This window comes from Moschus berezovskii, chromosome 20, assembly GCF_049115385.1.
Source record: "Moschus berezovskii isolate FMDL1 chromosome 20, NW_MosBer_1.0, whole genome shotgun sequence".
NCBI classification, from domain to species: domain Eukaryota; kingdom Metazoa; phylum Chordata; class Mammalia; order Artiodactyla; family Moschidae; genus Moschus; species Moschus berezovskii.
Window position 1 is genome coordinate 72,804,793 of NC_142479.1, and position 25,251 is coordinate 72,830,043.

The following is a 25,251-nucleotide window of genomic DNA, read 5'->3' on the forward strand; positions in this document are numbered from 1 at the left end:
GGGAACTAAAGAGTGTTGTGCGCCGCTCGGGGTCACCTCCTGCTCCAGGCAGGCATCTTCGCGTCTCGCCTGGTCCTCCCCTCAGCCTCAGCCTGCGAGTCCAGTGACATAATCGCCAAGTTCAGAGGCTGGTCTGACTCCGGACTAAAAGCTCGGGCGTCTTTGCTCACAGCGCGGGCGCGGCGCGCTCTCAAACGGGGCGCAGAGCGGCGGCCGCAGCGCGCACTCTGAGCCTCGTCTCCAAAGCGCACGGGCGGCGGCGGGGTAGGGGCCGCGGCGTCCCGGACCAGCGCGTGCCTCACGCGGCCCGGCAGCGGCAGGCCGGGCGGCGCGGGTCGCAGCAGGGGCGCACGGAAGGATCCTGGCTGTAATCCGCCCGCGAGACGCGGTCGCGGGCGATGTCGGCAAGGACGCCCGCGAGGGCCGCCGCGACCCTGGGCTGCACCGCCCGGTGCTCCGCGCCGCCCGCGTCCAGGGGCGCGGCCTCCGCGAGGTCAGCTTCCAGGTCGAAGATGAGCGGGGGCTCGTGGTGCCGCGCGGGGCCGACGCTCCCGTCGCAGGCTCGGGCTCCGCCTGCGGGGACGGCAGAGATCCCGTCAACCCAGCGTCGGCCCGAGGTGTGCAGAGCACCGCGATGAATTCTGAGTGCTAACTGCAGTGAGCCCAGAACCGGCGTGCAGCGGAGAGCCCGCTTCACCCACACTACAAGTCTGAAGGGCTCAGCAAGGAAGGGACGTGGAGCTCACAGTGTGAATGCTATTAAGCTAGACAGGCCTGATAAACACTTCGTGTTTTCCACTTAAGTCCTTAAATGTTCATGCTAGGAGTAAAGACTGTGTCCCAGGATGAAGACATTTACCTAAGATTAGGGACAAAATCCAACAGAGCCCAGTTCTAACAAAGTATAAAAGCCCGCCTCCTCCAGCCTAAGGAGATTAGGTGGTAATTCACAGCCCATGAGGCGGCTTCCCTGGTGGCTCAGTGTAAAGAATCCCCTTTCCAATTCAGACGACTCGGGTTCGATCCCTGGGTGAGGAAGATTCTCTGGAGAAGGTAACGCAACCCACTCCAGTATTCTGGCTCGGAGAACCCCATGGACAGGGAACCCTGGTGGGCTGCAGTCCACGGGGTCACGAGAGACTCACACACGACAGCGACTAAACAGCAACCTAGTTCACCTGAAAACCTAAGCTCGCGTCCTCATCGCAGGACACACACATCTTTCTCCAGTCTAGTGTAGCCGGTGTCAACTGTCCTCACAAAGCAGGTTCAAGTCGTTCGGATGCAGAGTTTCAAGGATGAGGCGGCGGTGAGGGAAGAAGGCCTCGGAGCTCCCTCAGCCTGCATCCTCTTTCACTCCGGTCACAATTTTCACCCCATCTGCTGACATCGCCATCCTCCCCTGGGAGTTGGGTGACTGTAGAGGAGAGCAGACCTCCCCTGGGTGTCATCATTCCTTTCTGATTGTGATCATTTCCAACAGCCTCATTACATCGAATGATCCCAGCGCTGTGGTGCCAAGCGCTTTCTGGCTGGGTTACGACTTCTGAAATTAACTCAGCCTGGAGAAACCATACCTCTTCGATAGAGTAATGTAAGGGCTGTAATCTAGAGCTTCCCATCTGAAAGCAAAACAAATATCTGACTGGTTTGCATTTTAGGTCTCGGAGAATCGCACATTCCTGTGGCACTTTTAATATTCCTCAAGTGATGAACTCAAAAGAACTGGTTTTGCTTTTATGACACATTTTCTTTGAGGTCACTTATTCATGCTCAAGGCAAATAATGTTTGTTCTTTATTATATAATTCTTTGGAAAGCTCTAACCTCAAATAACTGAATCACACTGGAATCCATATCAGATCCCAGATTTGGAAGGCCTTTTTTTTTTTTGCATGGGTTGGGGAGAGGTCTTGATTTTCATTCATCACAGAAAAGTGTTAGAGTTCCTACCAGATCCAAGATTCTGTGCCAGGCTCATCAAGAGGACAAATATTAAAGAGCTTACAGAGTTGAGTTTGTGCTTAGACACTCTGTCGTGCCTGGCTCCTTGCGACCCCCTGGACTGTAACTCACAAGGCTCCCAGCAAGGATACTGGAGTGGATTGCCATTTCCTCCTCCAGGGATCGTCCTGATCCAGGGTCAAACCCGTGATTCTTCTGTCTCCTGCATTGGCAGGCAGGTTCTTTACCACTAGCACCACTGGGAGTTGAGTTTAGAGGGCTTAAAACTACTAGGAGAAATAAAAGATGTACTTAAATAACTGGCATGAATGGTAAAATGTGGCAAATATCAGAGTTCTCCATATCCTACCAGCTGGGAAGAGGAAAAGGCATTCTGCCATCCAGGTGGCCTTAAAAGCTGAGAGGGATTTTAATCTGAAGACCAAGGAGAGTCGTTGCTCTTGCAGAACTAAGATTAGACAAGCACAGGGAGGGCTTCCCTGGTGGTCCGGCGGATAAGAACCCGCCTGCCAATGCAGGGGGCGCAGGTCTGGTCCCTGGTCTGGGAGGACCCCACGTGCCACAAGCAAATAAGACTGTGTCCACAGTTACTGAAGCCCGGGTGCCCTAGAGCCTGCACTCTGGACCAAGAGAAGCCGTCACGGTAAGAAGCCTGGCACCCGAACGAACAGCAGCCGCTGCTCGCTGCAGCTGTGAACGGCCACACTCGCAGTGAAGACCCAGCATGGCCATAGGTAAATGAAACTTTCTGAAAAGAAACGAAAATACAGGACTTCCTTGATGGCAGAGTAGTTAAGACTCTTTGCTTCTACTAAAAGAGGCACGGGTTTGATCCCCTGTAGGGGAGCTAAGATCTCCATGCTCTGCAGCCAGAAAAAAAAAAAAAAATGTGCAGGGACCCAGGATGGAGGGAATTTGAATTCAGTTGGAAGCAAGAAGCCACTGGAAGGTTTTAAGAACCATTCTGATCTGGTATCAGGTTTCTAAAATATGTTAACATTTAAGACTCCCACAGGGTGAGCCAAGAAGTAGGAGACCTCCGTTTGCTAAACAGACCTTCAGCAACTATTTTCTGAAACGGTCTCTTGTCAGGGAGTTACACTTTAAAGTCTCTCGAAGCCCCCACTGAACATTCAGTCAGGCAAGTAGAACCACGGGGTGAAGCGTTTTCTCACGGGAGAAAGGGCAGTGTAGACACACTGGGCCAGCTCCGAGCTGGCTGGGGAGCTCGGGAAAGAGTGGAAAGACGTTGTTTGTGTATTTGTGGGTGTGGTGGGGCCCCGGGACAGGATTTGGGGGCAACGCCGTCAGAGATGCCGACTGTGTCCCCGAAGGAGGACACCCGCCCTCACCGGGAGGCCTGAGTGGGGTCCGCGGGGCGCCTGCCCACTCACCAGTGACGTAGAAGGCCTTGTACCGCTCCAGGCGGACGGTCTGAAGCGCTCCATCCTCTCCGGCAGCCCCGCTGTTGGGGTGGAACAGCACCTGGGGAAGGGGGACAGGGCTTCCTGGTGACGCGCCCGACACCCTCCCTGGACAGCAGGAGCGTCCTTGTCGCGATCCCTGCTTCCCATCACCACCGAGCCCACCCCGCCCCAAGCACGGCAGACACAGGCCTCCGGTCGACACGGCCTACTCCCGGGAGCCTAAGCGGGCGACGCTTCTCCGGGTCAGTTCATCTGAGTGGGTCACAGGTCTGGCTGGATTCCAAGCCCAGAGCTAGCCAGGTCATCTGCAGGGTCTGGTGCAAAATGAGGATGAGAGAAACCTTGTCCCCAAATCAAGAATTCCAACTGTAAGCACAAGGAATTATGGTCACTATCCTATGATAAACCACAATGGAAAACAATGTATGCATACGTGTAACTGGTTCACTTTGCTATGCAGCAGAAATTAACAGTGTTGTAACTAACTCTACTTCGGTATTTTTTTATGATTTCATTTTTATTTATCTATTTGGTTGCCCCAGGTCTTAGCTGGGGCACGTGGGATCTAGTTCCCTGACCAGAGATCGGTGAACCCGGGCCCCCTGCACTGGGAGCAGAGTCTTAGCCACTGTTCCACCAGGGGAGTCCCCTAAAATAAAATTTTAAAAATAACTATTTTACTTACTACCCCTGGCCCCCAAACTACAGCTTTCAAGATGGCCAGGGCAAGCCAGGGGCATGAGTTCGATCCCTGGGGCAGGGTTGTGAGGTGGGGGGCTAAATCCTACAGGCCACAGGGTATGGCTCCCCCTACCCTGACAAAAAAAAGGAAAAAAGAATCACCCTCCAGAATGGAGAGACCCAGAATGCAGTTCAGGGTTCCTAAGGGCAAGGTCTGGTAGGAAATAAATAACCAGCATCCTTGGAAAGCTGGGGGCTTTGGGCTGAAAGCATGAGACTGCCCTGCTATGAATCATGACCGATATATATCGCTGGAAAGGCGCTTACGTGATTCAAAGTTTCCATGGAGCTAACAAAAAAAAAATGAGAAACATCTGTTGGAGCAGTAAACAGCTGTCCCCCCACCCCGAGTTTCCCGGCCCTGAGCGGCTGCCAGCGAGGGTGGGGCACCCCAACACCTGCCGCTTCCGAGCTCTCGTGACAGCATCCGCGATCCAGGCGGCGTGATGACAGCAGGCCCCGTCCAAACAGGAAGAGGATCATAACTCAGAACCCTCACCCTTTCCAGCCCAAGGAAGCCAAGCCTCTCACCGCAGGAGGCTGTGTTGTTTCCTTCTGGAGAGGACAGGAAGTGGGGGTGGTGGTGCTTGGAAAACCTATTGTCATCGGAGCTGCAACGTTACTCAGACACCCAGGAGATGGGAGCCCTGGTCTGTGGGTTAGAATCCTTGACACCGTGTGACTCTCAGAATCAGAAGCTCCCCAAGGGTGGACTGCCACAGGCAGGATGTTTACTCGCGTTGCCAGGCGCCGCTTCCGAAATCCAAGAGGAAGCAGAGTGGCTCGCCCTCAGGCCAGTGGATGGATTTGGAGAACTGTACAAGCACTTCTCTCCCCTCTGAGCCAACCGACGATGGCGTTCTTGTTTATATCAACAGAGGAAGGAGGTTGGTGAATTCACACACGAATCATAGCTGGAGACATTTTGGACATGCAGTCCGAATTTCAAAGATAACTTTATCTTCTGCAAACATATCTTCTTGGTGGCTTTTCTTACCTGTTCGCTTTACTCTGTCCGATCGCCGTTTTTCAAGCAGGAGGCACCTCCTTACTTTAAGCTCTGGAGGCCGGTGCCTAGGTGACATCCCCAGAAAGCCGGGAGGGCTCCCAGCCCTTCAGGTGCGGGCGCGCAGACCCCCGTCTCCAAAAGTTGTCAGCCTTGTGCCAGCTGCTCTGGACAGCGCCTCTGACCACTAGGGGCCTCTCTTCTCCTTAAGAGAGGTGATCAGTGGTCCAGAGACTAAGGACTCAACTGCTTCTTTGATGTGTGGTCTCCAGGGATGGCTGGGCATTGCGTGACCACACGGCCCCAGGTTGGTCAGGGCAGAGCAGGTGCAGAGCTGTTACGGAAGCCTTCCGTTGGCTGACAGTTCTTGGGCTTGGACGTGTCAGCCTGGGGCGGGGATAAGACATGACCAGCTGTGATGCTGCCACCTCCAGCTTCCAGCCAGGAGCCAGGGGAGCCCCAAGTGGGACCTGTGAGCCCCCCGCCCAACCCCCTCCCTGCTGCGGCTGCCCTCGGCGCCTGGACACAGACCCCCCACCCCCCCGGAATGCAGGGCGCACAGGGACGCACAGCATAGAGTCAGCAGTCGTGGTTTTGAACATCACAGACAAGACAGCCCTGGCTGGCTGCAAGGTGGGCGGTGAAAAGACTGCTCTGCAGGAAAACCCACAGCCCAGCACCTGCTCTCAGCTCAGGGCCCACGTGGCGGGGCCAGGGTGCCGCGGCCCCACGTTGCTTCAGCTCGCCAACTTGCCGTCACCTGTTTGCAAAATGGAAGCACCCAACGGCTGAGGCGTTTTGCATAGTTTTGAAATGACAATCTAGGGGTTCTTTCAAGCTTCTTGAAACTGGAATGGTTTTCTAAACCAACCCATACTGGAACCTTGTAAGCCCAGAATATAGCTAAGGGTGAACACAATTGTGTTTATTAAAACATACATGAGTACTCTGTGGGAGCAAATGAATATATTCTGAGTATTAAGGAATGTTCCAAACAGGTGGAAAGGTTTAAATCTAATCTTTAAGGCTGTCATGTGCCACTGGATGTCCCAGAATGTCTGACGCAGTCCCTTGCACGTGATACTCAATAAGTGGTTACTGAATACAGAAAAATACACACGTGCATGTGTGTGTGTAAACACTTTATAATCATTTATAAAGCACATCTTTATAATCATTCCTGTTTCTCTCCTGGTCTTCCATCAGCAACTTCGAGAGGATTTCCAGTCGTTTCTCTGGGGGCCAACTAGGGAAGACCAAGGTGGGGCTCATGGTGAGAACCCTCCCGCCACCCCAGGAAATGAAAGAGACTCAGGTTCGATCCCCTGGAGGAGGGCATAGCAGCCCACTCTACGATTCTTGTCTTGAGAATCCCATGGACAGAGAAACCTGGCAGGCTACAGTCCACGGGGTAGCAAAGAGTCAGACACAACTGAAGCGGCTTAGCACACACTCAGAAAAGACCAAGGCCAAGTTCAGGGCCGGGGGCAAGCTATGTTGATCTCTCGGGTGTCTTTACTAACACTGCAGGAGTGTAGTACTTGGGGGGACTGGGCCGGGCCCACAGGAGACGCACCAAAGGTTCCCACAGAGCTCCTGGTGAGCGGTAAGGCGTGGCTGTCCCCCTCTGGGTCACGGGGTGCCGTCAGCCCCACTCCAGCTGTGTCCCCACCCATCACACGTCCCCACAAAACCCCAAACGGCGCTGTGGCTTTTATCGGGCCGTCCTGCTGGGTCCCTGGGGCCCAGGTTAGTCACCACGCAGCCCTGAAGAAGGGCCCCTGTGAGTTTGCAGAAAGAGGCAGCCTGAGAAAGCAGGAGGTCTCCGCCGGCGGCAGACGGAAGTTCCACGCCCAGGAGCCAGCTCCCATGGGTGCTGGGACCGCGTCGAGGAGCCAACGTCGAAGATTCCTGGTGACCTCAGTCATCCTCCTGGACACTCAGAAGCATCTCTCTGCTGACGCAGTCGACAACCCCCCAGGGCCACGTACCGCCAGATTCCAGCCCAGGGACGGAAGCCACCTTCCTGCGTAGCCGTCCTGGGTGGGGGCGGGGAGCAGGGTTGGGCTTGGCAGGGTCTGCAGATGGGGCAGGGGGGATCAGACCGGCTGGGAGGAGCCATCCTGCCCCAGGGGCCGTCCCAGGCCTCCACGGAGGAGCCCAGGGCCCACTACAACTGGTGCACCAGCAGAGGGGCAGGGCACCTTCAGGAACTGCCCCAGGACATTCGACTCACTTCCCTGTGACCCTTGGGAGGCCAGAAATAGACGCTTTGATGTGCGGGTCCCTAACTGGGAGGCCAGGCCCGGATCCCACCCGCCCCGTCCCTCCTCCCACTTCCTCTTCCTTTTGGCAAAAGTAAAACAGAGAGAGAGGCAGCCACAGAACGCTTCCGGGAACACCCGAGAGGGGCCTGGGGGCTGGAGGGCTGTGTGCGCCGAGCTCTCCAGGAGCCAGGAGAGGTCAGGGGCCCCGTCCCCCAGGACATCATCCATCCACTCACTCATCCCGTCATCCCCTCAATTCTCATTTACTGAATGCTGGCCGGGTGCCAGACCCCGTGTTAAGCGTACTGAGAATGCCACGATGCGATTCCTGCCCTTGGGGAGCTTTCATTCTGGCGGGGTCAGTGGAGGGGGGAGGCAGGGAGCCTCGTGATACACAACGCAGACACTGCTCACACATCCCATCCAGCTAAAAACTGTGTCTTCTGTGTCATGTCAGAAAATTAAATGATGGTGAGAAAAAAATCATTTGTTACAGGGAATAAGTACCCATGGACACCCGCCCTAGGCCAAACTGCTACCTAGAAATCTGGGTGATGAACTGGACTGACTCAGGAAGCAGAGCAGGGAGTGGAAAGAGGTTCCTCTCAAAGGGGTCCCCCTCCCCTTGGCCTGACACACTGGACCTCCAGTGGCTACTGGCAGGCATCTTCTGATGACGGGTCTATCCACATAGCAGCAGGCAGAGCCCGGGGAGGGGGGGAGCGGCAGGCCAGCCTCCAGACGAGCCCAGGAGGACAAGCAGCTCCTCCACTTACCCTGTGTCCCGTCTGCGCCCGGCCAAACAGCACCTGTGTGATGTCCAGACCGTCAAAGCGTCGGCCTCGGGGCAGGGGGGCCCCGGCCAGGGCCAGCACGGTGGGGAAGACGTCCAGGACACTGTGGGAAGACCAGGCGGAGTCAGCCCGTGTCCCCAGGCCCTCCCGCTGGTCATCCTGGGGCAAGACCCGCCTGGACGGCCCCCAGCACGGGCCATCTCTCTGCCCGGGCTTCAGTCCCTGGGTCGGGAAGATCCCCTGGTGGAGGAAATGGCAACCCGCTCCAGTATTCTTGCCTGGAGAATCCCACGGACAGAGGAGCCTGGCTGCTACAGTCCGTGGGGTCACAAAGAGTCGGACACGACTGAGCGACTGAACTGAACTGAACTGTGTATGTATCACATTCACTTTGCTGTGCAGCAGAAATGGACACATTAGACTCCAATAAAAATTCATTTTTAAAAATAAAAGAGAACCAAGGGTGTCCGCCTGTCGCCGCCAAGGCCGCCACTGCCTGCCAAGCAGGAGCAGTGTGTGACCAGCATCTGCAGGGGAATATTCACTTCATTTCCCTCCCTGGGTCTCCATGTTGCAAATAGCTCGCTTGTGTTTAGAATGTGGTCATGGGTGACACACCCCATCCCCTTTCATTCAGCCCTTTCATTCCTTTTACAAACTGGCCCATGTTTGGGGTGGGGGGTAGGTGCCCACTCGTGTTGGACTCTTTGCAGCCCCATGGACTGTAGCCCACCAGCTCCTCTGTCCATGGTTTCCCAGGCAAGAATACTGGAGCGCGTTGCCATTTCCTCCTCTAGAAGATCTTTCTGACTCAGGAATCGAACTATGTCTCTTGCTTCTCCTGCATCGGCAGGCGGGTTCTTTACCGCGTGGGCCACCTGGGAAGCCCTGGTCCGTGCTGAGGGCAGGAGGAAAGGTAACGCCCAGCGACGTGAAGGATCACCACGCTCACAGCCCCTCCACCCCAAAGAGGCCACGCGGCGGGTGTTCCTAATCTGATTTTCTCTGAAGTCACGTGCTACCATTTGCCTCCACACCGGGGCACATCTCCCTCCTGCATTCTGGCCAGAAAAAAGAAGTTCCAGCAGGAACAGAGGGGTGGATCTGAGGGCCAGGCCCACCAAGAGTCGGTGGGACTCAGAGACCCAAGGGTCCGGCCATGTGAGGCTGGACATCCCCGGGAGAGGGTGTCCACCTTAGGCTGCCCCAGTCCAGGGTCTTGGGGAGAGCCTCACCCCCCAGGAAGGGGTCTCAGAAGGGACCCGGCAGGCCATCTGCTTCCCTCCTCCGGCCCAGGCCTCTGCCCACAGCAGACCCTCCCCATTGACTCCGAACAGGGGTCTCTGCTCTCCCTATGGCCTCCACAGTCCACGGGGCCGGCAGCTTGTCTCCCGTGACGCTCCTTCCAGGAGCTGGCACCCGACACACGTGCAGAGGCAGGAGGGGTAGCAAGCCCTGGTGGAGTATGGCTGGTGGAGTAGGGAGCAGTGCAGAAATGGCCCAGAGTGGAGGTGGGGAGGGGCGGGGATGGTGGGGGAGGGGCGGGGAAGGGACTGGGGGGAGGCTGCTCCCTGGACGTGAGGACATGGCCTCGGGACAGGCGTGATCTGCAGGCAGGCAGTGAGAAGTGGGGGGCTCTGGAGGGTCGGTTGGGGTGCACAGGCCTGAACTCTGGGTCTGGAGTGCGGGAGGGGCCAGCAGAACCCCCTCTGAACTGTGGAGAAGCGGAAACCAGCCCAGGGCGTGGGGAGCACGCTCTTCAGCCTCTCTTGGTTGCCATCCTTCCCACGTGGGGTTCGCGCGCGTTACCCCCGGGGGAATCTAGGTGCCCCCCTTCCTGGCCAGGGTCCCGTGGGGGAGGCTGGAGATAGGCTGCAGCTCCCCCAGCACCCTCAGTTCCCCCCGGGAGACCAGCAGTTCCATCAGCACCTTCCAGGGAGCAGAGCGGAGCGTGCCCAGAGAGCCAGGAAAACCCAACACTGACCAGCAGAACGCAGCCTGGAGCAGGGTCATCAGGACCACCCATCCCCCCGGAGCCCGCTGCCAGACACAGCAACAGGGACGGCGTCTTGAAAGGGGAGGCGTGGCTGGGCCTTTCCGGGGAGGTTGGGCATTGCCTGCTTGTGGCTCCTTCCGGACCATCTGCCTCGAGACAGCCGCGCCCCCTGCACACAGCGGCCTGCCTTTCCGATCTGGGGAGACAGCCGTGCCCCCTTCGCCCAGGGGACTATCTGCTCTCCTGGTGAAACAGACCCTTAGCTGTTTTTCACATAAGGTTATTGCACGTCCTTCCTGTCCCGATCGTCGTTGTGGACTTGCCCCAGGGGTCCCCAAGAGAGAGGTCCTCAGTTCCGGACAGAGATGTGGCTCCCAGCGCAGGTGTGAGCAGACCCACCCCTTTCTGCACACAACCCAGGGCATCGCACAAGAGCTCCAACTCAACCGGCATGAGCCCGTCCTCCCAGGGGGCAGGTGGAGCTGCCGGGGAACGTCCCCGTTGTCACAGCTGGGGCTGGGAGAGCCATTGGCACCTAGAGACCAGGGATTCTAGCAAACATCCTCAAACGCCTGGGTCACCCTCCACCATAGAGAACAGTCCGGCCCCAAATGTCAACAGCGCCATGGTTGAGATACCTTGCTTCACGGCTTTAGGGTCAGACCACAGGGCTCTTTCGGCGTGTGCTGCCAAGCCCTGCCCTCCCGAAGGGACATCGGCTCCAAAACAGCAGAAGCTTTCGGTCTGCTGCTGCTAAGTCACGTCAGTCGTGTCTGAGTCTGTGCGAGCCCACAGACTGCAGCCCACCAGGCCCTCTGTCCCTGGGAATCTCCAGGCAAGAACACTGGAGTGGGTTGCCATTTCCTTCTCCGTCAGTCTGATGAGCCTATTCCAACATCCGGCCCCTGGAGCCATGCCTGATCCATACTGGACACAATGATCCATCTTCACTGAAGAATTTTATGCTTCGGTTTTGGGCGTGGGGATCCTAGCTCCCCGACCAGGGATCAAACCTGCGCCGCCTGCATTGGAAGGCAAAGGCTTAACCACTGGACCGCCAGGGAGGTCCCCAAGCCAGGCTTCCCTGGGACACTCAGCGCGAGCCCCTGAGTCAGCTGTCACCTCTGAAGCCAGAATCAATGAGCACAGGGCTGCCGCTGCATCGCGGTGCCGTGGCCGACTGTAGGCACAGACAGTTCTCAACTGACAACAGCGTGCTTGGCTCCTGGTGACGTCACCCGCGAGGTGGCCGCGTTCCCTGTGCACGTCCAGCCCAGCCCGTGAACCCCTGGCCTGACTGCAGCAAGTCAGGCCCAGAGAAAGCAGCCCGCCTGGCCCACTTCCCAGCCTGCCTGACGTCACAAACTCCAGCCCGAGTTGTTGTCACACCTGCTGGGCACCCCCCTCCTCAACGGTACTGGGCTGACTGTGGGCTCCTGGGGGCCCAGAGGGTGCCGGGACAGGGCCTGGCCACCTGCTGTCTGGCATCACAGCTGGTTACCCTTCCGACCCCTGGCTGCAGTCCCCCCCACCCCACCCCTCCCCCGGGACACTGGAGGACACCAGTGAGATGTGCACTCCTCTGGGCTGTGTTCTCTAGTCCAGAACCCAACTGGCTGACGGCGAAGGACATTTGGAACTAGAAAATTAGTCTTTAACCAGAACAAAGCCTCTGAGCACGTAAGCAAGCACCTGGATGCCCCTGCCCATGGGGAAGACCACGAGGATGACACCCCCCTAGTTAGGAGTCAGGGCCACGTGGTGGTGCCTTCAGGACGTTCACCACAGCTGAGCTCTGTACCTAGGACGTGGCCTCTGGGTCAGCCTCGATTAGGAGATCAGTGTGATCTGAGATGTGATCATGTTGACAGTTGTCCTGCGAAGAAAGGGGCACTTCTTTTTGGAGCTTCTTAGGCAGAGGCAGGAAGAAGGTCCTCAGCCAAGGATTCAGCCTTTTCTCCCCAGCCAGGGGGACCCTCCCCTTTCTCTCCCCTCCAGGGCACATGAACGCCTAGACCCTCTCTCAGGGCCATCCGTCCGAGTGACTCCCCTCAGACACCTGCCCTACCCCCAAGGGTGGAATCATCCGGGTTCAGTGATCTGTTCTCCCCTGCTCCCCACCATCAGCTGGCTTGTGTGAGTGCTAAGTCACTTCAGTCGTGTCCGACTCTTTGTGACCCCATGGACCTTAGCCCACCAGGCTCCTCTGTCCATGGGATTCTCCAGGCAAGAAGCCTGGAGTGGGTTGCCATTCCCTTTTCCAGAGGATCTTCCTGACCCAGGGATTGAACGCACGTCCCCGCATTGCACGCAGATTCCTTCCCGTCTGAGCCACCAGGGAAGCTTAGCCCAAGCCAAAAGCGGTGATGACGCTCTTGCAGACATCACTGCAACCAGTGTTGATGGCCGTGCAGCCTACCCGGCACCCTCTTCCCAGAGACGGTCTCCCTGGAGGAGGGCCTGAAGAGCCCCCTGTGCTCCTGCTTTAAGGTGCTCACAGGCTGGCCTGCAGGTAGCTCCGTGCAGCTGCGATCTGAGGCTGGGAAGGCCCTGTGGATGCCTGCCCAGGGTCAGTGAAGGGGGAGGTCTCCAGCCACCCGAACACACGCCTTCTCCTCGCATCTCAAGGCGGGGTCGTACCTCAGCAGAGCTGCGCTGGTGACGTTGACAGGGACCCTGCCGGGCCAGTACGCCAGGGCCGGGACGCGGTGCCCTCCTTCCCAGGTGGTCTGCTTGGCGGGACTTCCCCCTGCAAGACAAGAAGGCAATCAGCTCTCTGGGAAGAGCAGTCCTTCCCGATGCGGATGCTCTGAGAGCTCCCAGTAATTCCAGCAAAGGCCCGACTTGCCTTGGTAATCAGCCATTTTTATTCACCTCGTTAATCTGTTTCAATGTGTGTGTGTATGTTCAGTCGCTTAGTTTCGTCCGACTCTTGCAACCCCATGAACTGTAGCCCGCCAAACTTCTCGGTACACGGGATTCTCCAGGCAAGAACACTGGAGTGGGTGGCCATTTCCTTCTCCAGGGGACCTTCCCGACCCGGGGATCAAACCCTCATGTCCTGCGTTGGTGGGCAGATCCTTTACTCACTGAGCCACCTGGACAGTCCAATCTCCTTCAATACGTGCTTTTATTTTACTGGATAAAGGTGTAAATCGCTGCCTCTGTCCCTCGTTATGGAATCACGTCACCTAATTCCCTCACTCCACTTATGACCGTCAGCTTGACTGGCTTCTTTACTGACTGGCCTCCTGAGTACCTGTGCCCCTGAGACACAGCAGGCGCTCAACAAATACCTGTCGAGTGAACGAATGTGCCTTCCTACGGGTCATGTTGAGGACGGAAAATAACGTTATCTGACTAAAGGCAGAAACTCCCCCCAGCTAGTTGATCCGTCTGATGCCAACAACTGGCCCGGCACAGAGTTTGTGGCATTTTCCCTCTGCCTCACTTTCCCCCGCCTTTTGTCTGCCTTTATTTTTGAATGAATGACTTGCTCCAATGTTGTGGAGACGGCGTTCATAATAGCTCTGACCTCTTACCTCTCTCGGGGAGGTAAGAACAATCTATGTGCAATCTACGAATTTCCACTGGGTAATTAAAGGAATTCTTTCTGTAACTACCGAGTCAAAGTGACCAGCAGTGTAACAGTGGCCAGCGGACTGGAAGGGATGAGGTCATGCCTTATGGAAACATCCTGAATACACGTCGCGTTGAGTTAACCATGACCATCCCCACCACTCCCACACACGCCCCGACTTCAGCCCAACTGAGCCAGGAATTCCACACAGTTAGCGTGTCAGAGGCCTTCCAAGGCGAAGGCTGTGTGTGCCTCACACAGGCCGCGGTCATGCAACGGCCTTATGTTTGGCTGGCGTGAGTAGGGATGGGGGGAGAAGACCAGGCTGTCGGCACTCTGCAGCACCCACCCCGCAGCGAAGGCAACCTTTGAAGTCCCGGGCCCAGCTCACAACACCGGAAATGCCCAGCATTCTTGGAATTTTCTCATAGACAGCTCTGGAGTCCCCCCAAGTGTTGAAGTAAGAAACAAAACACACACCAACTCATGTCCGTGTGGATGGTTCCCGTGTAGGGGTGTGGGGCTCTTGGAACCAAGTGGGCCGGGTGGGAAACTCTGTGGCCTGGCCCAGGATGTCTCGAGCACCTGGTCGCCATCCAGAGTCCCGCTGCCCAGGAGGACCCAGAGCCCACTCCTATTATTCACTCACATGCAGCAGAGAATCCGGCGCTGCTGGGGCATAAATCACACTCCCACGTGGCTGCGGAATGCATGACTTATGCCTCTGCTCTGGGCCAAGGGAGGGTGGGAGCATCGCACGTGCGAAAGCCCTGCACACACTCACCCCCCCACCCACGGGGGGCGTTTCTAGGGACGCTTGGGGAATAGGTGGGTGAGAATATGGAGTCCATTTATTTGCAAGGCCATGGAACACAGTATCCCGATGAACTTGCTTAGCCTCTGAGGCCAGATGCTAAGGAAAAGCAAAGGCTTCAATTCCAAGAAACCAGTCAATGGTTCTGTGGGTCAACCAGAAGGCCCAAGCTGGGGATTTACACTGTGATGGGACTGTGGGCACCAGAGTTGCATCCCTGCCTCCAAGATGTTTCCAGAAGGGTACCCTGGCCCCTGGGCTTCCCAGGTAGCACTAGTGGTAAAGAACCCACCTGCCAATGCAAGAGATGCAAGAGACACGGTTGCAGTCCCTGGGTCGGGAAGATCCCCAGGAGGAGGGCACGGCAACCCTCTCCAGTGTTCTTGCCCGGAGAGTCCCAGGGACAGAGGAGCCTGGCTTCAGTCCATGGGGCAGCAAAGAGTCAGACAGGACAGCACACACCACACACACACACACACACACTGGCCTGTAATTAGTAAATCTGCTAACTGATCCTCGACACTAGGGGTTCTGCTCATCTGCCATATCTTCTGTATTGTTCTTTTTCAGATGATTAACTTCCCTTCTTCTTTTTCAGAGAAAAATATGTATGTGTTTGCCTTATTTCAGCAGAGAGTTGAAAGCTGGAGGGGTGAGGAGGGATTCGGCCAGTTATGAAACATGTACACATCAACAGAGGACAGCCACGTGCAACGATTAGGATCAGTACAAGAGAGGAGAAGGCTGGCGAGAGAAGCCGCTTGGTGGGGACACTTGCCAGGGGGTGGGGGGCAACCCCCCATCTATGTTTTGACTGGCCCGCTGATACATGTCTGTGCCCTGGCTTCTGGCTTTACCAGAAAGACACACTGATATATTCCAGCCATGCCCACAAACCTTGTACTTGAAAGGAATTTATCTCAAGAGTCCAGAGTGTCGGTAAGCAATTATAAATATATATATGTATTTATATATGTATACACACCCCACATCTTCTCGCTCCAAATTCCAGAATCCAGTATCTTGTCAGCACTGCTAGCGGTGGACTGACTTTGAAAGGTCCGACTGGCACTGTCGGTGGATCCCCAGGGCTGATGCCTGATAGCCAAGCATCTGATGATCAGAAACACCCGCCGGGGTGTGCCATGCTTTATCTGCACCAGCAAACACGGAAATCCACGGTAGCCAGCCCTGGTCCCCTGATACTCTTCAGCAGCACCTGTGCCTGCTAATGGGCCCTCATCTTGCATTTAACACAGTAACAGTGGGGTTAGTGGTAAAGAACCCGCCTGCCGACGCAGGAGACACAAGAGACGCGGGTTCGGTCCCTGGGTTGGGAAGGTCCCCTGGAGGAGGGCCTGGCAACCCACTCCAGTATTCTTGGCTGGAGAATCCCATGGACAGAGGAGCCTGGTGGGATACAGTCCATGGGGTCACACAGAGCTGGAGATGGCTGTGGTGACTTAGCTCACACGCTCTGCTGCTGCTGCTGAGTCGCTTCAGTTATGTCCGACTCCGTGCGATCCCACAGACAGCAGCCCACCAGGCTCCCCCGTCCCTGGGATTCTCCAGGCAAGAACACTGGAGTGGGTTGCCATTTCCTTCTCCAATGCATGAAAGGGAAAAGGGAAAGTGAAGTTTCTCAGTTGTGTCCGACTCTTCATGACCCCGTGGACTGCAGCCCACTAGACTCCTCCATCCCTGGGATTCTCCAGGCAAGAGGACTGGAGTGGGTCGCCAGTGCCTTCTCCAATGCATGAAAGGGAAAAGGGAAAGTGAAGTTTCTCAGTCGTGTCCGACTCTTCATGACCCCGTGGACTGCAGCCCACCAGGCTCCTCCATCCCTGGGATTCTCCAGGCAAGAGGACTGGAGTGGGTCGCCAGTGCCTTCTCCAATGCATGAAAGGGAAAAGGGAAAGTGAAGTTTCTCAGTCGTGTCCGACTCTTCATGACCCCGTGGACTGCAGCCCACCAGGCTCCTCCATCCCTGGGATTCTCCAGGCAAGAGGACTGGAGTGGGTCGCCAGTGCCTTCTCCAATGCATGAAAGGGAAAAGGGAAAGTGAAGTTTCTCAGTTGTGTCCGACTCTTCATGACCCCGTGGACTGCAGCCCACTAGACTCCTCCATCCCTGGGATTCTCCAGGCAAGAGGACTGGAGTGGGTCGCCAGTGCCTTCTCCAATGCATGAAAGGGAAAAGGGAAAGTGAAGTTTCTCAGTTGTGTCCGACTCTTCATGACCCCGTGGACTGCAGCCCACCAGGCTCCTCCATCCCTGGGATTCTCCAGGCAAGAGGACTGGAGTGGGTCGCCAGTGCCTTCTCCAATGCATGAAAGGGAAAAGGGAAAGTGAAGTTTCTCAGTTGTGTCCGACTCTTCATGACCCCGTGGACTGCAGCCCACTAGACTCCTCCATCCCTGGGATTCTCCAGGCAAGAGGACTGGAGTGGGTCGCCAGTGCCTTCTCCAATGCATGAAAGGGAAAAGGGAAAGTGAAGTTTCTCAGTTGTGTCCGACTCTTCATGACCCCGTGGACTGCAGCCCACCAGGCTCCTCCATCCCTGGGATTCTCCAGGCAAGAGGACTGGAGTGGGTCGCCAGTGCCTTCTCCAATGCATGAAAGGGAAAAGGGAAAGTGAAGTTTCTCAGTTGTGTCCGACTCTTCATGACCCCGTGGACTGCAGCCCACCAGGCTCCTCCATCCCTGGGATTCTCCAGGCAAGAGGACTGGAGTGGGTCGCCAGTGCCTTCTCCATCACATGCACTAGTAACAGTAATTTCTCCAATTACCCGAGCCTCTCCCAGGCGCTGAGTTAAGCGCTCCTGCATGTGATGTTAAGGACTTCCTGAACTATCTCCCTTCACCCTTAAGACAACTGCGTGAGCTGGGCACTGTCACTCTTCATTTTGCAGATGTGGAACTTGAAGCTCAGAGAGGTTAAATAACTTGCCCAAGGTCACACAGCAAGGAAACAGTCAAGTCAGGATTTGAGTCCAAGGCTGACTACACGGCCAGCACCCTCAGTCAGTAAGAACTTCTAGGACCTTCTAGGACTGTATGCAGACTCGAGTCACTAGGGGAGCTTTGAAGAAATACTCATGCAAAGGTCCATTTCCCAGAAACTGTGAGTTAATTGACCTGAGCTGGGGTCCAGACACCAGGAAAGCCCTGTAAAGCTCTCCTGGTGAGTTCACATAGAGCGTGCCAGTTCCAGGGCAGTAAGAAAGGGGACATGATACATCTCGAAACTAAACATAGCGTGTGTGTAATGACAGGTTTCCCGTGGCCCGCGCCTTTACGCCCCGGAGAACAAATGTGACCTTCTCCGTTACAGTGAGGAAGAACAACAGGTGAGTCCAGCCCATAAAGTAAAATGTGCAATTTTTAATTTCAAAAGTTCTTTGTTCGTGTTCAGCAACCTTCACACTTGGAGCGGTCCCACTGGCATGTCCAAAGTGTCCGTCGAATTTGGCCTTCTGTGAGCAACCACGTTCGACAGCCATGAGAATGCATTTCGATGCACTTGTGGTTAGTTATGACTCTAATTAAGGCCGAACCTCTTACTTAAAGCAATAAATATTTAGCCTCGGCAACCAAAATATAAACAGAAGCATGATTCATGAGTATGCTTACTTCCTCCTCCCTGGGTGTGCAAAGAGAGGCCGTTCCGTGATGCATGGAGGAAGCCCCACTACAGTCCATGTTCAGACACACAGGCGCTTCCCAGAAAGGGTCAGTCCCAAACACCACGGCCCCCTGAGTCAGAAGGGCGGGGCTGCTCACAGGCTGGCAAGCCTCTCAGCACACGGAGCCACCAAAGGACCCCTGGAGATGCCGGTTTTGTAAGTCTCGGGTGGGGCTGTCATTCCAGGTCACTCTGACAGCAGTCTCTGGGGACCAGAGGCTGAGAAAAAGCAGTAAGGTAAACAGGAGAAGGCCTTATTGTGAGACCTTGGGTGGCACATGGGATCTGAGTTCTCCCACCAGGGATCGAACCCACAGCCCCTGCATTGCAAGTGCAGAGTCTTAACCGCTGGACCACCAGGGACGTCCAGGCAGAAATCTTAACATCTGTCTCCTCCTCCTCAGTCGCGAAGGGGGCAAGTGACTGTACTGGTCTCAGGGGACGCTGGAAAGCTGATGTCAGACAATGTACATAAAGTTCTGAGCAAGGCCCTCGGGCACGGTGCCTGCCATGGGAGTGCCCAACAAATGCGGTCCCGAAAAAACCCAAACAAAACAAAGGCACGACAAGATCCCCACAGACAGAAACGGGCAGAAGCTGCACCCTGGCAGCCCGTGCATTGAATTCAGGCCTCTGACAATGTGCTTTGGCGCGAAGCACGCTTTGTTTTTAAACTGAATCTGAATTCATTAGACAAGAGCCCTCTGTCCCACGAGCCGAATCCCATCCTGTCCACAATGGACGAAAACAAGCATGTGTTCATTTGAATGACCTGCCCCTGCCATTCATATGAGTGTCTCGGGGCAAAAGAATGCACCTGTTCTGAGGAGTCCACGTTCTATAACCTTCTAAAGAAGCAGGCTTCCTTTCTAAATATAAATGCATGCCTTGGCCAAGGATGCCCGGAGCTCACACACTAGTTTTCTAGAAACACACGGAAGCCAGGCCTCTGGTGGGGCCAAGGACTCCAGCTGGCCTGGGTGGCCGTGAGCGGAGGGGGGGCATTCCGAACCTGGTGGCCGGTGGCCCGAAAGGGGACATCACTTGACTCCCACTGGTCCCATCAGCGGACCTGCCCCCAGCGGGGCTGACTGCCAGCAACCTCCCACTCCACCCGCCTCTGACCCCGTCCGCCCCGCTCTGACCCCATCCAACCCCTCTGACCCTGTCCGCACCCCGACCCCTGTCCGTTCTCCCCTGCACCCCCAGCCGGACAGACAGCCGGGCCTCAGAGCTGGCTTCCCAGTGGGAAAGGTTATGTAACCAGCTGGTAGCATCGCGTTACCCCAAGGTCTCCCAGTGGCGAGGACGCCAAACTCAACAGCACGTTTCCTCATCACCAGGGGAGGAAGGAACAGCTCTGATCCTCAAATAAAACAAAGATTCTCAGACAGAGGAGCCATGCGATAGGGGACACAGGAGGTGCTCCTTCTGTCCCAAAGAGGAAGTAGATCCGGAGCGGGGGAGGGCCGCTGCCTCGGGACGGGGAGGGGGACGGCTCAGCGGCCCCTCCGCCTGGGGGAAGGTCAGGCCGCCCGGCGGTGCCCCCTGCCCCCAGCGCCGGGTGCCGGCCAAGCCCCGCCGAGCATCCTCGCGCAGCACGGGACGGATCGCCGCTCCAGGAGACGCTGCCTCATCGCATCAGCTGAGCGCTGCCCGGGCCAGGAGAGGAAGGGAGGACGGATGGGGAGGGGGCGCCGGCGCGCAGCCTGCCGGCCGGGGCTGGCAACAGGGCAACCGGGCGGTGCTCCGGGAACTGTTTGTCCCGCTCTGCTGTGAAAATATGGACCATCTTCTCGGCTTCATCGACTCTCAGGATGGGCTTGCTCCCAGCAGGACACACAGGCCCCCACTGACCAGGCACCTGCTGAAGACGAGCTGGCGGCCCAGCGGGACCCTAGCCACACCTGCTCCTCTGGGCCCTGCCTGGCCCCCTGGAGCCCCCGCAGCGTCCCAGGTAGAGGGGAGGGAGACAGCTGCGGCCAGGGTGGCGGGGAGCCGATGCGGAGGTCGAGGTCTGGGCAGAGCTCAGCCCGCGGCCAGGGGCACCTGCGTGACCCCCCAGGAAAAGCATAGGCGCCCGGCCCCACCGCACACTCAAGTGCGGCGTCCCACAGAGACGCTGCCACACCGGGCAAGGCTGTGCCGCCCTGTCCCAAGGCTGTTATCTCGATACCACAGAGCCCCAGCCTCAGGGCAGAGATTCCTGACCTGGTGGCCCGGGACACTGGAGAGTGAGCCCCACACTGGTTAAGTGGCCCGTGTGCTTCAGCAGGGCCAGCCTTCTCGGGGCATTTCTTCCAGTCCTTCCCTTTGTGGGGAACACCAACCCCAGTGAGCTTTGTCTGGGAGTGAAGACACGGAGTCCTGTGGGGACAGCAGAGGCCGGGCACCTCCCGGGCAATGGCCCAGGTGGCCCCCCGCCATCCCTCAAGGTGGGTCTCCACCGCTTGCAGAGGGGGACCCTGGGCTGGAAGGGGCCGGGCCTCCAGGCACCACGTGCTCAGCCGAGTCGGACCCTGGTTCCCAGAGGCCCCTCTCCACCTCCCCACTCTGCGGCCCACAGATTCAGAAACACTCAGACAGTCACAAGGCCACCAGAGTCTCCTGGACGACCACAGTGGGCAAAGCAGACAGTCAGGGTGCTCCAAAGTTGGGGCAGTCGGTCAGGGATTACGAGCATGTGGGCGGGGGCGAGCCAGGCGCTGGGAAGACCCTGCAGTCCCCTCGATCGGTGGCCCCAGGGAAGCCCCCGCCCCATTCAGCCCGCGGGCCCCTCACTGGCCACCAAGGCGGCGGGAGTGAGGCGGCTGAGCCTCCGAGCCCGGCGCTGTTTGAACACGACCCTCATTCAACAGCTGACTCTGTAGACATGAGGTCCGTGCCGGCCCCCGCCCTGGCTGCACCCCCTACCTCAGCCTTTACAGCTCAACCCCGTGCCTGGGGAAGCGGGCAAGAGGCGGTGAGTGCTCGCAGTGTGGGGGGCATTTCTTAGGGGTGATGAAAATGTGGGGGACTCAGCAGAGGTGAGAGGGCGCGTTTAAGGCAAACACATGAAGGTCTGACTTCCACACCAGGAAACGATGCCCAGTAAGTGTAGTGGCCGCTCACCATCTCATAGAGACACAAAATCACAGAAAGAGAAAGACTTCTTTCCCTTGTGAAGAGAACTCTTAGGATTTGCTCTCTTGATACGCACAGCACATGGCCTCGTGAATATATCCATACACACCATGTCTTCCCCATCCATTCGTGGCGGATGGACACTCCCTGGTGGCTCAGTGGTCAAGAACTCGCCGGCCAATGCAGGAGACGCGGGTTTGATTCCTGCGCGCGGAAGATCCCCTGCGGGAAGACATGGCAACCCACTCCAGTGTTCTTGGCTGGAGAATCCCATGGACAGAGGGGCCTGGCGGCTGCAGTCCAGGGGGTCACAGAGAGTCCACACGACTGAAGTGACTGAGCACGCACAGCTTGTTCTAATGATGGTTCAGAGTCCATGCCGCCCTGCCCTGGACTCATGCGCCTCTTCCCTTTCCATTTATAAGTTCCTCCTCTCTCTTCCCTGCAACGTATTTGCAAGCCGGGTTCACTAGTTTAAGACTGCCTCCTAAGAGACAAGATGAGACAGACCCTCAGACAGGAGGTCAGAGGTCACCTTCTCAGGGAACAGAAAGGTCCCCAGAGAGGGGCCCCCTCCTGACAGTCGCGTCCCTTCAGCCTTGGCCTCCACGCCTTCAGCATTTTCACCCTGGAGACCAACAGTGGTCCCAGGCCCGTCTAGCCGAGTCCTGAGGATGGCAGCTGGCCCGAGGTCATGTCAGGCATAGAGACGAGGAGTGGCCACGGTGAGCGCAGAAAGCCACTCGCGGCTGGGCCTGTGTCTCTAGGTGACGGCGCAGATCAATGAAGCTGCCTGCGCAGGAGGTCTGGGTTCAAACCCTGCGGCAGAAGACCCGCTGGAGAAGGAGGCAGCAACCCACTCCAGTATTCTTGCCTGGAGAATCCCATGGACAGAGGAGACTGGCGGGCTGCAGTCCATCGGGTCGCAGAGAATCAGACACGACGAGCAACTAATACTCCACGGCTGCAGCTGCTGCTGCTGCTAAGTCACTTAGTCGTGTCCGACTCTGTGTGACCCCACAGACGGCAGCCCACCAGGCTCCCCCGTCCCTGGGATTCTCCAGACAAGAACACTGCAAGACCCATTTCCACCAGTCTGGGTGTGGCATCTCTTCCTGGTCCAGTTGTCCAGGAACCGGGACTCAATTACAGCACTCTTGAACAGGCAGGACCAACTCGACTCATGCATGAAGTCACCTGGTCACTGCACAGGCTGGAGGAGGCGGCACCCAGTCCTGACTCCCATCACACGTGTCCAGACAGGAGGCATGGCCAGGGTCCAGCAGCCACGTACCTGTAAAGTTCTCAAGGGATCTGAGCCAGGGACGCCAGATTAAAGCCCTTCCTTCTCACCACTGGCCATGGGACACAGGGATGTTCCAGCTTCTAGGCAGCTATGAACTTCCTGCCAGACTAATGTGAAAGGGGATTTGTGTCCTCTGACCTGGAGACGGCTGGGGGCCACAGGTCAGGCCAGCCAGCCAGCAGGATGACAGGGTGAACCCAGCCCCAGAGGATAATCTTGCCAAGCCCATCTCTGAACCCCTTGGACACAGGGGCTTTCTTAAATTTTTTAATTTGTAATTTTATAAAGTATATTTATTATAAAATAATAATATTAATAAACATTATATTTGGTATTATAAAATAATACCAATTTATTGGACAAATGAAGGGAGGGAAAACTACACTTAAACCCTTCCTTGGCCTTCTCAGGTGGCTCAGTGGTAAAAAAATCTGCCTGCCAATTCAGGAGACCTGGGTTTGAACCCTGGTCTGGGACGATCCCACAGGCCTTAGAGCAATGGAGTCCGTGAGTCCCAACTACCCAGCCTGCGCTCTGGAGCCCATGCTCTGCAACTAGAGAAGCCACTCGTGAGAAGGTCACGCACTGCAGCTAGAGAAAAGCCTGCTCACAACGGAGACCCAGCACAGACAAAAATAAACAAACACATAAAATTATTTTTTAAAAACCCTTCACCACCCAGAGGTAACCACTGACTCAGTGTTTTGCTGCCTCTGTCAAGACTTTTCTGAGACTACATATACTTAGTATTATACAATAAGATCATACTTTACATATGGTTTTGTGACCTGCATTATTCACTGGAAAGTATTTAACGTTAACTGCTTCCAGGTGAGTCATAGGCACCATTTTTGGTGGTTCCCTCATGTTTCTTTAGATGCATGGACCATGATTTCTTGGAGTACTCCTGTCTTGTTGGACACCTGGGTTATGTGTGTGTTTGTTGGTTTAATCTACAGCAATGAGCATTCTTTTACATACATCGTTGCACACTTGCCTATTTCTTGAAAACAAATTCTTAAAGGAGGAATTAAAGCACCATCAGTCATGCATATTGTTTAAGCCTTTCATCCGTACTGTCGAATTATCCCCCGTGGGACTGCCTTTCAGAGGGTGAGGTCCCTGTGGGGAGACCACCCCGGAGCAGATGGCCGCTGAGCTGAGAGTGAAGGATGTTTAAATAAAGAGAGGCAGTGGGGATCAGCAACCTCAACTTGGAAGCAAGCCTGGCTCCATCCTCCCCAACTGTGTGACTCCAGGCAAGCTTCTCAGCCTCTCTGAGCCTCTTTCTTCGGCTGTAAATGGAGTTATTACTACCTGCCTCTCATGAAGGTTTAGAGACGACACATACAGAAGCCTGGTGTAACTGTGCAGTAACCATTTCTTGGTGAAGTAATGGTTGGATGGATGGAGGGATGACTGTGAAGGAAAGAAGAGAAAGCAAGGGGGAAGAGCAAGGTTGCCAGGACGAAGGCACAGGCAGGCGTGTTCACTGGACGGTCCTCGCCCGGCCTCTGGGGGCAGGGCTGATGCCTGGAGGAAAGGAAGGGATGACCGAGCACGCACCAACCTTCTCCACCCAAACTGTTTCTTTTCTGGGAGCTGGTGGCTGTGAGTAATCTATTCCTGTGTCACAAAGATGCCCCAAGGCCGGGAGAGAAATCGGTCCTCCCAGAGGCCGTGTCTCCCGTCCCCACCCCCTGGCGGAGACCGTACCTCGACGAGCCTGCCACGATCCGGTGAAGGGCCCCACACTTCCGGCCAGCTCACACTTCTGAGCCCACGGGCCATTGTCCCCTAGAAACCAAGAAAGGCAACACAGAGTCAGTGGGCTGAAGGACACTGCCAACTGTGGCCCCACACCCTGTCCTTGCAGCGACTGGAGAAAAGGACTTGTGCAAACAAGTGTGACCGCGACCCTTGGAGGACCACATCTTGTGGCGTCTGCCTCCCACGGCCCGCAGAGACGTGGGCTGTCCCCGCCCCGAGCTCACCCCAAGCTGGAGCTCTGGCCTCTGGTTATGGACTCAGCAGTCCCGTTACCAGAGTCTTCAGCTCGGCAACTGTTCTCTGTGCCTGTTTTGGCCACACAGCCTGTGGGGTCTTAGTTCCTTGACCAGGGGTCAAACCTGTGCCCCTACACTGGCAGTGTGGAGTCCTAACCACTGGGCCACCAGGGAAGTCCCCAGCAACTCCTTCCTGAGCGCCTGTGACCATCCGGTGCCTCCCACACGTCACCTCCTGACCTTCCAACCTGTGGTGGGAGAGGCTTGACTCTGCCAAGGAGGAAAGAGGGGCTCAGAGGGGCAGACGGAACTTTCCCAACGCAGAGGTTCAAACACCAGTTTCTACAGCCCTTGCTCCAGACAGGCACCCCCGACCCACGGTTCCTGGGTGGGTCATCGAAACAGCCCACCATGCAGCTCTGATCAGCCAGGAGACATGAGCTGCCTGGTGGTAATGTCTGGACCGGGGGAGGGCAGTGGAGCGGGGTTTCAAGGACTGCCCGGGGGGACAGAGGCTCGTGATGTCAAAGTCACTCATTAACA

The 25,251-nt window shown here is 56.5% G+C and overlaps 1 protein-coding gene across 28 annotated transcripts in view; it reads right to left on the reverse strand.

Moving 5' to 3' along the window:
• Positions 1-146: 146 nt before the first annotated feature.
• The window catches only part of ARSG (arylsulfatase G), a 102,615-nt gene continuing 77,510 nt past the window's right edge, over positions 147-25,251 (reverse strand). For 13 of the 28 annotated variants that reach the window (XM_055408741.2, XM_055408740.2, XM_055408745.2 and 10 more), the window contains 5 exons: positions 24,419-24,499; positions 12,836-12,944; positions 8,182-8,302; positions 3,359-3,449; positions 147-573 (listed from right to left, as the gene is read on the reverse strand). In XM_055408741.2, coding sequence (XP_055264716.2) covers positions 299-573; positions 3,359-3,449; positions 8,182-8,302; positions 12,836-12,944; positions 24,419-24,499 — 677 coding nt within the window. In that variant the 3' untranslated portion in view covers positions 147-298. The other 15 variants (XR_016035592.1, XR_016035594.1, XR_016035593.1 and 12 more) reach the window with 15 other exon arrangements.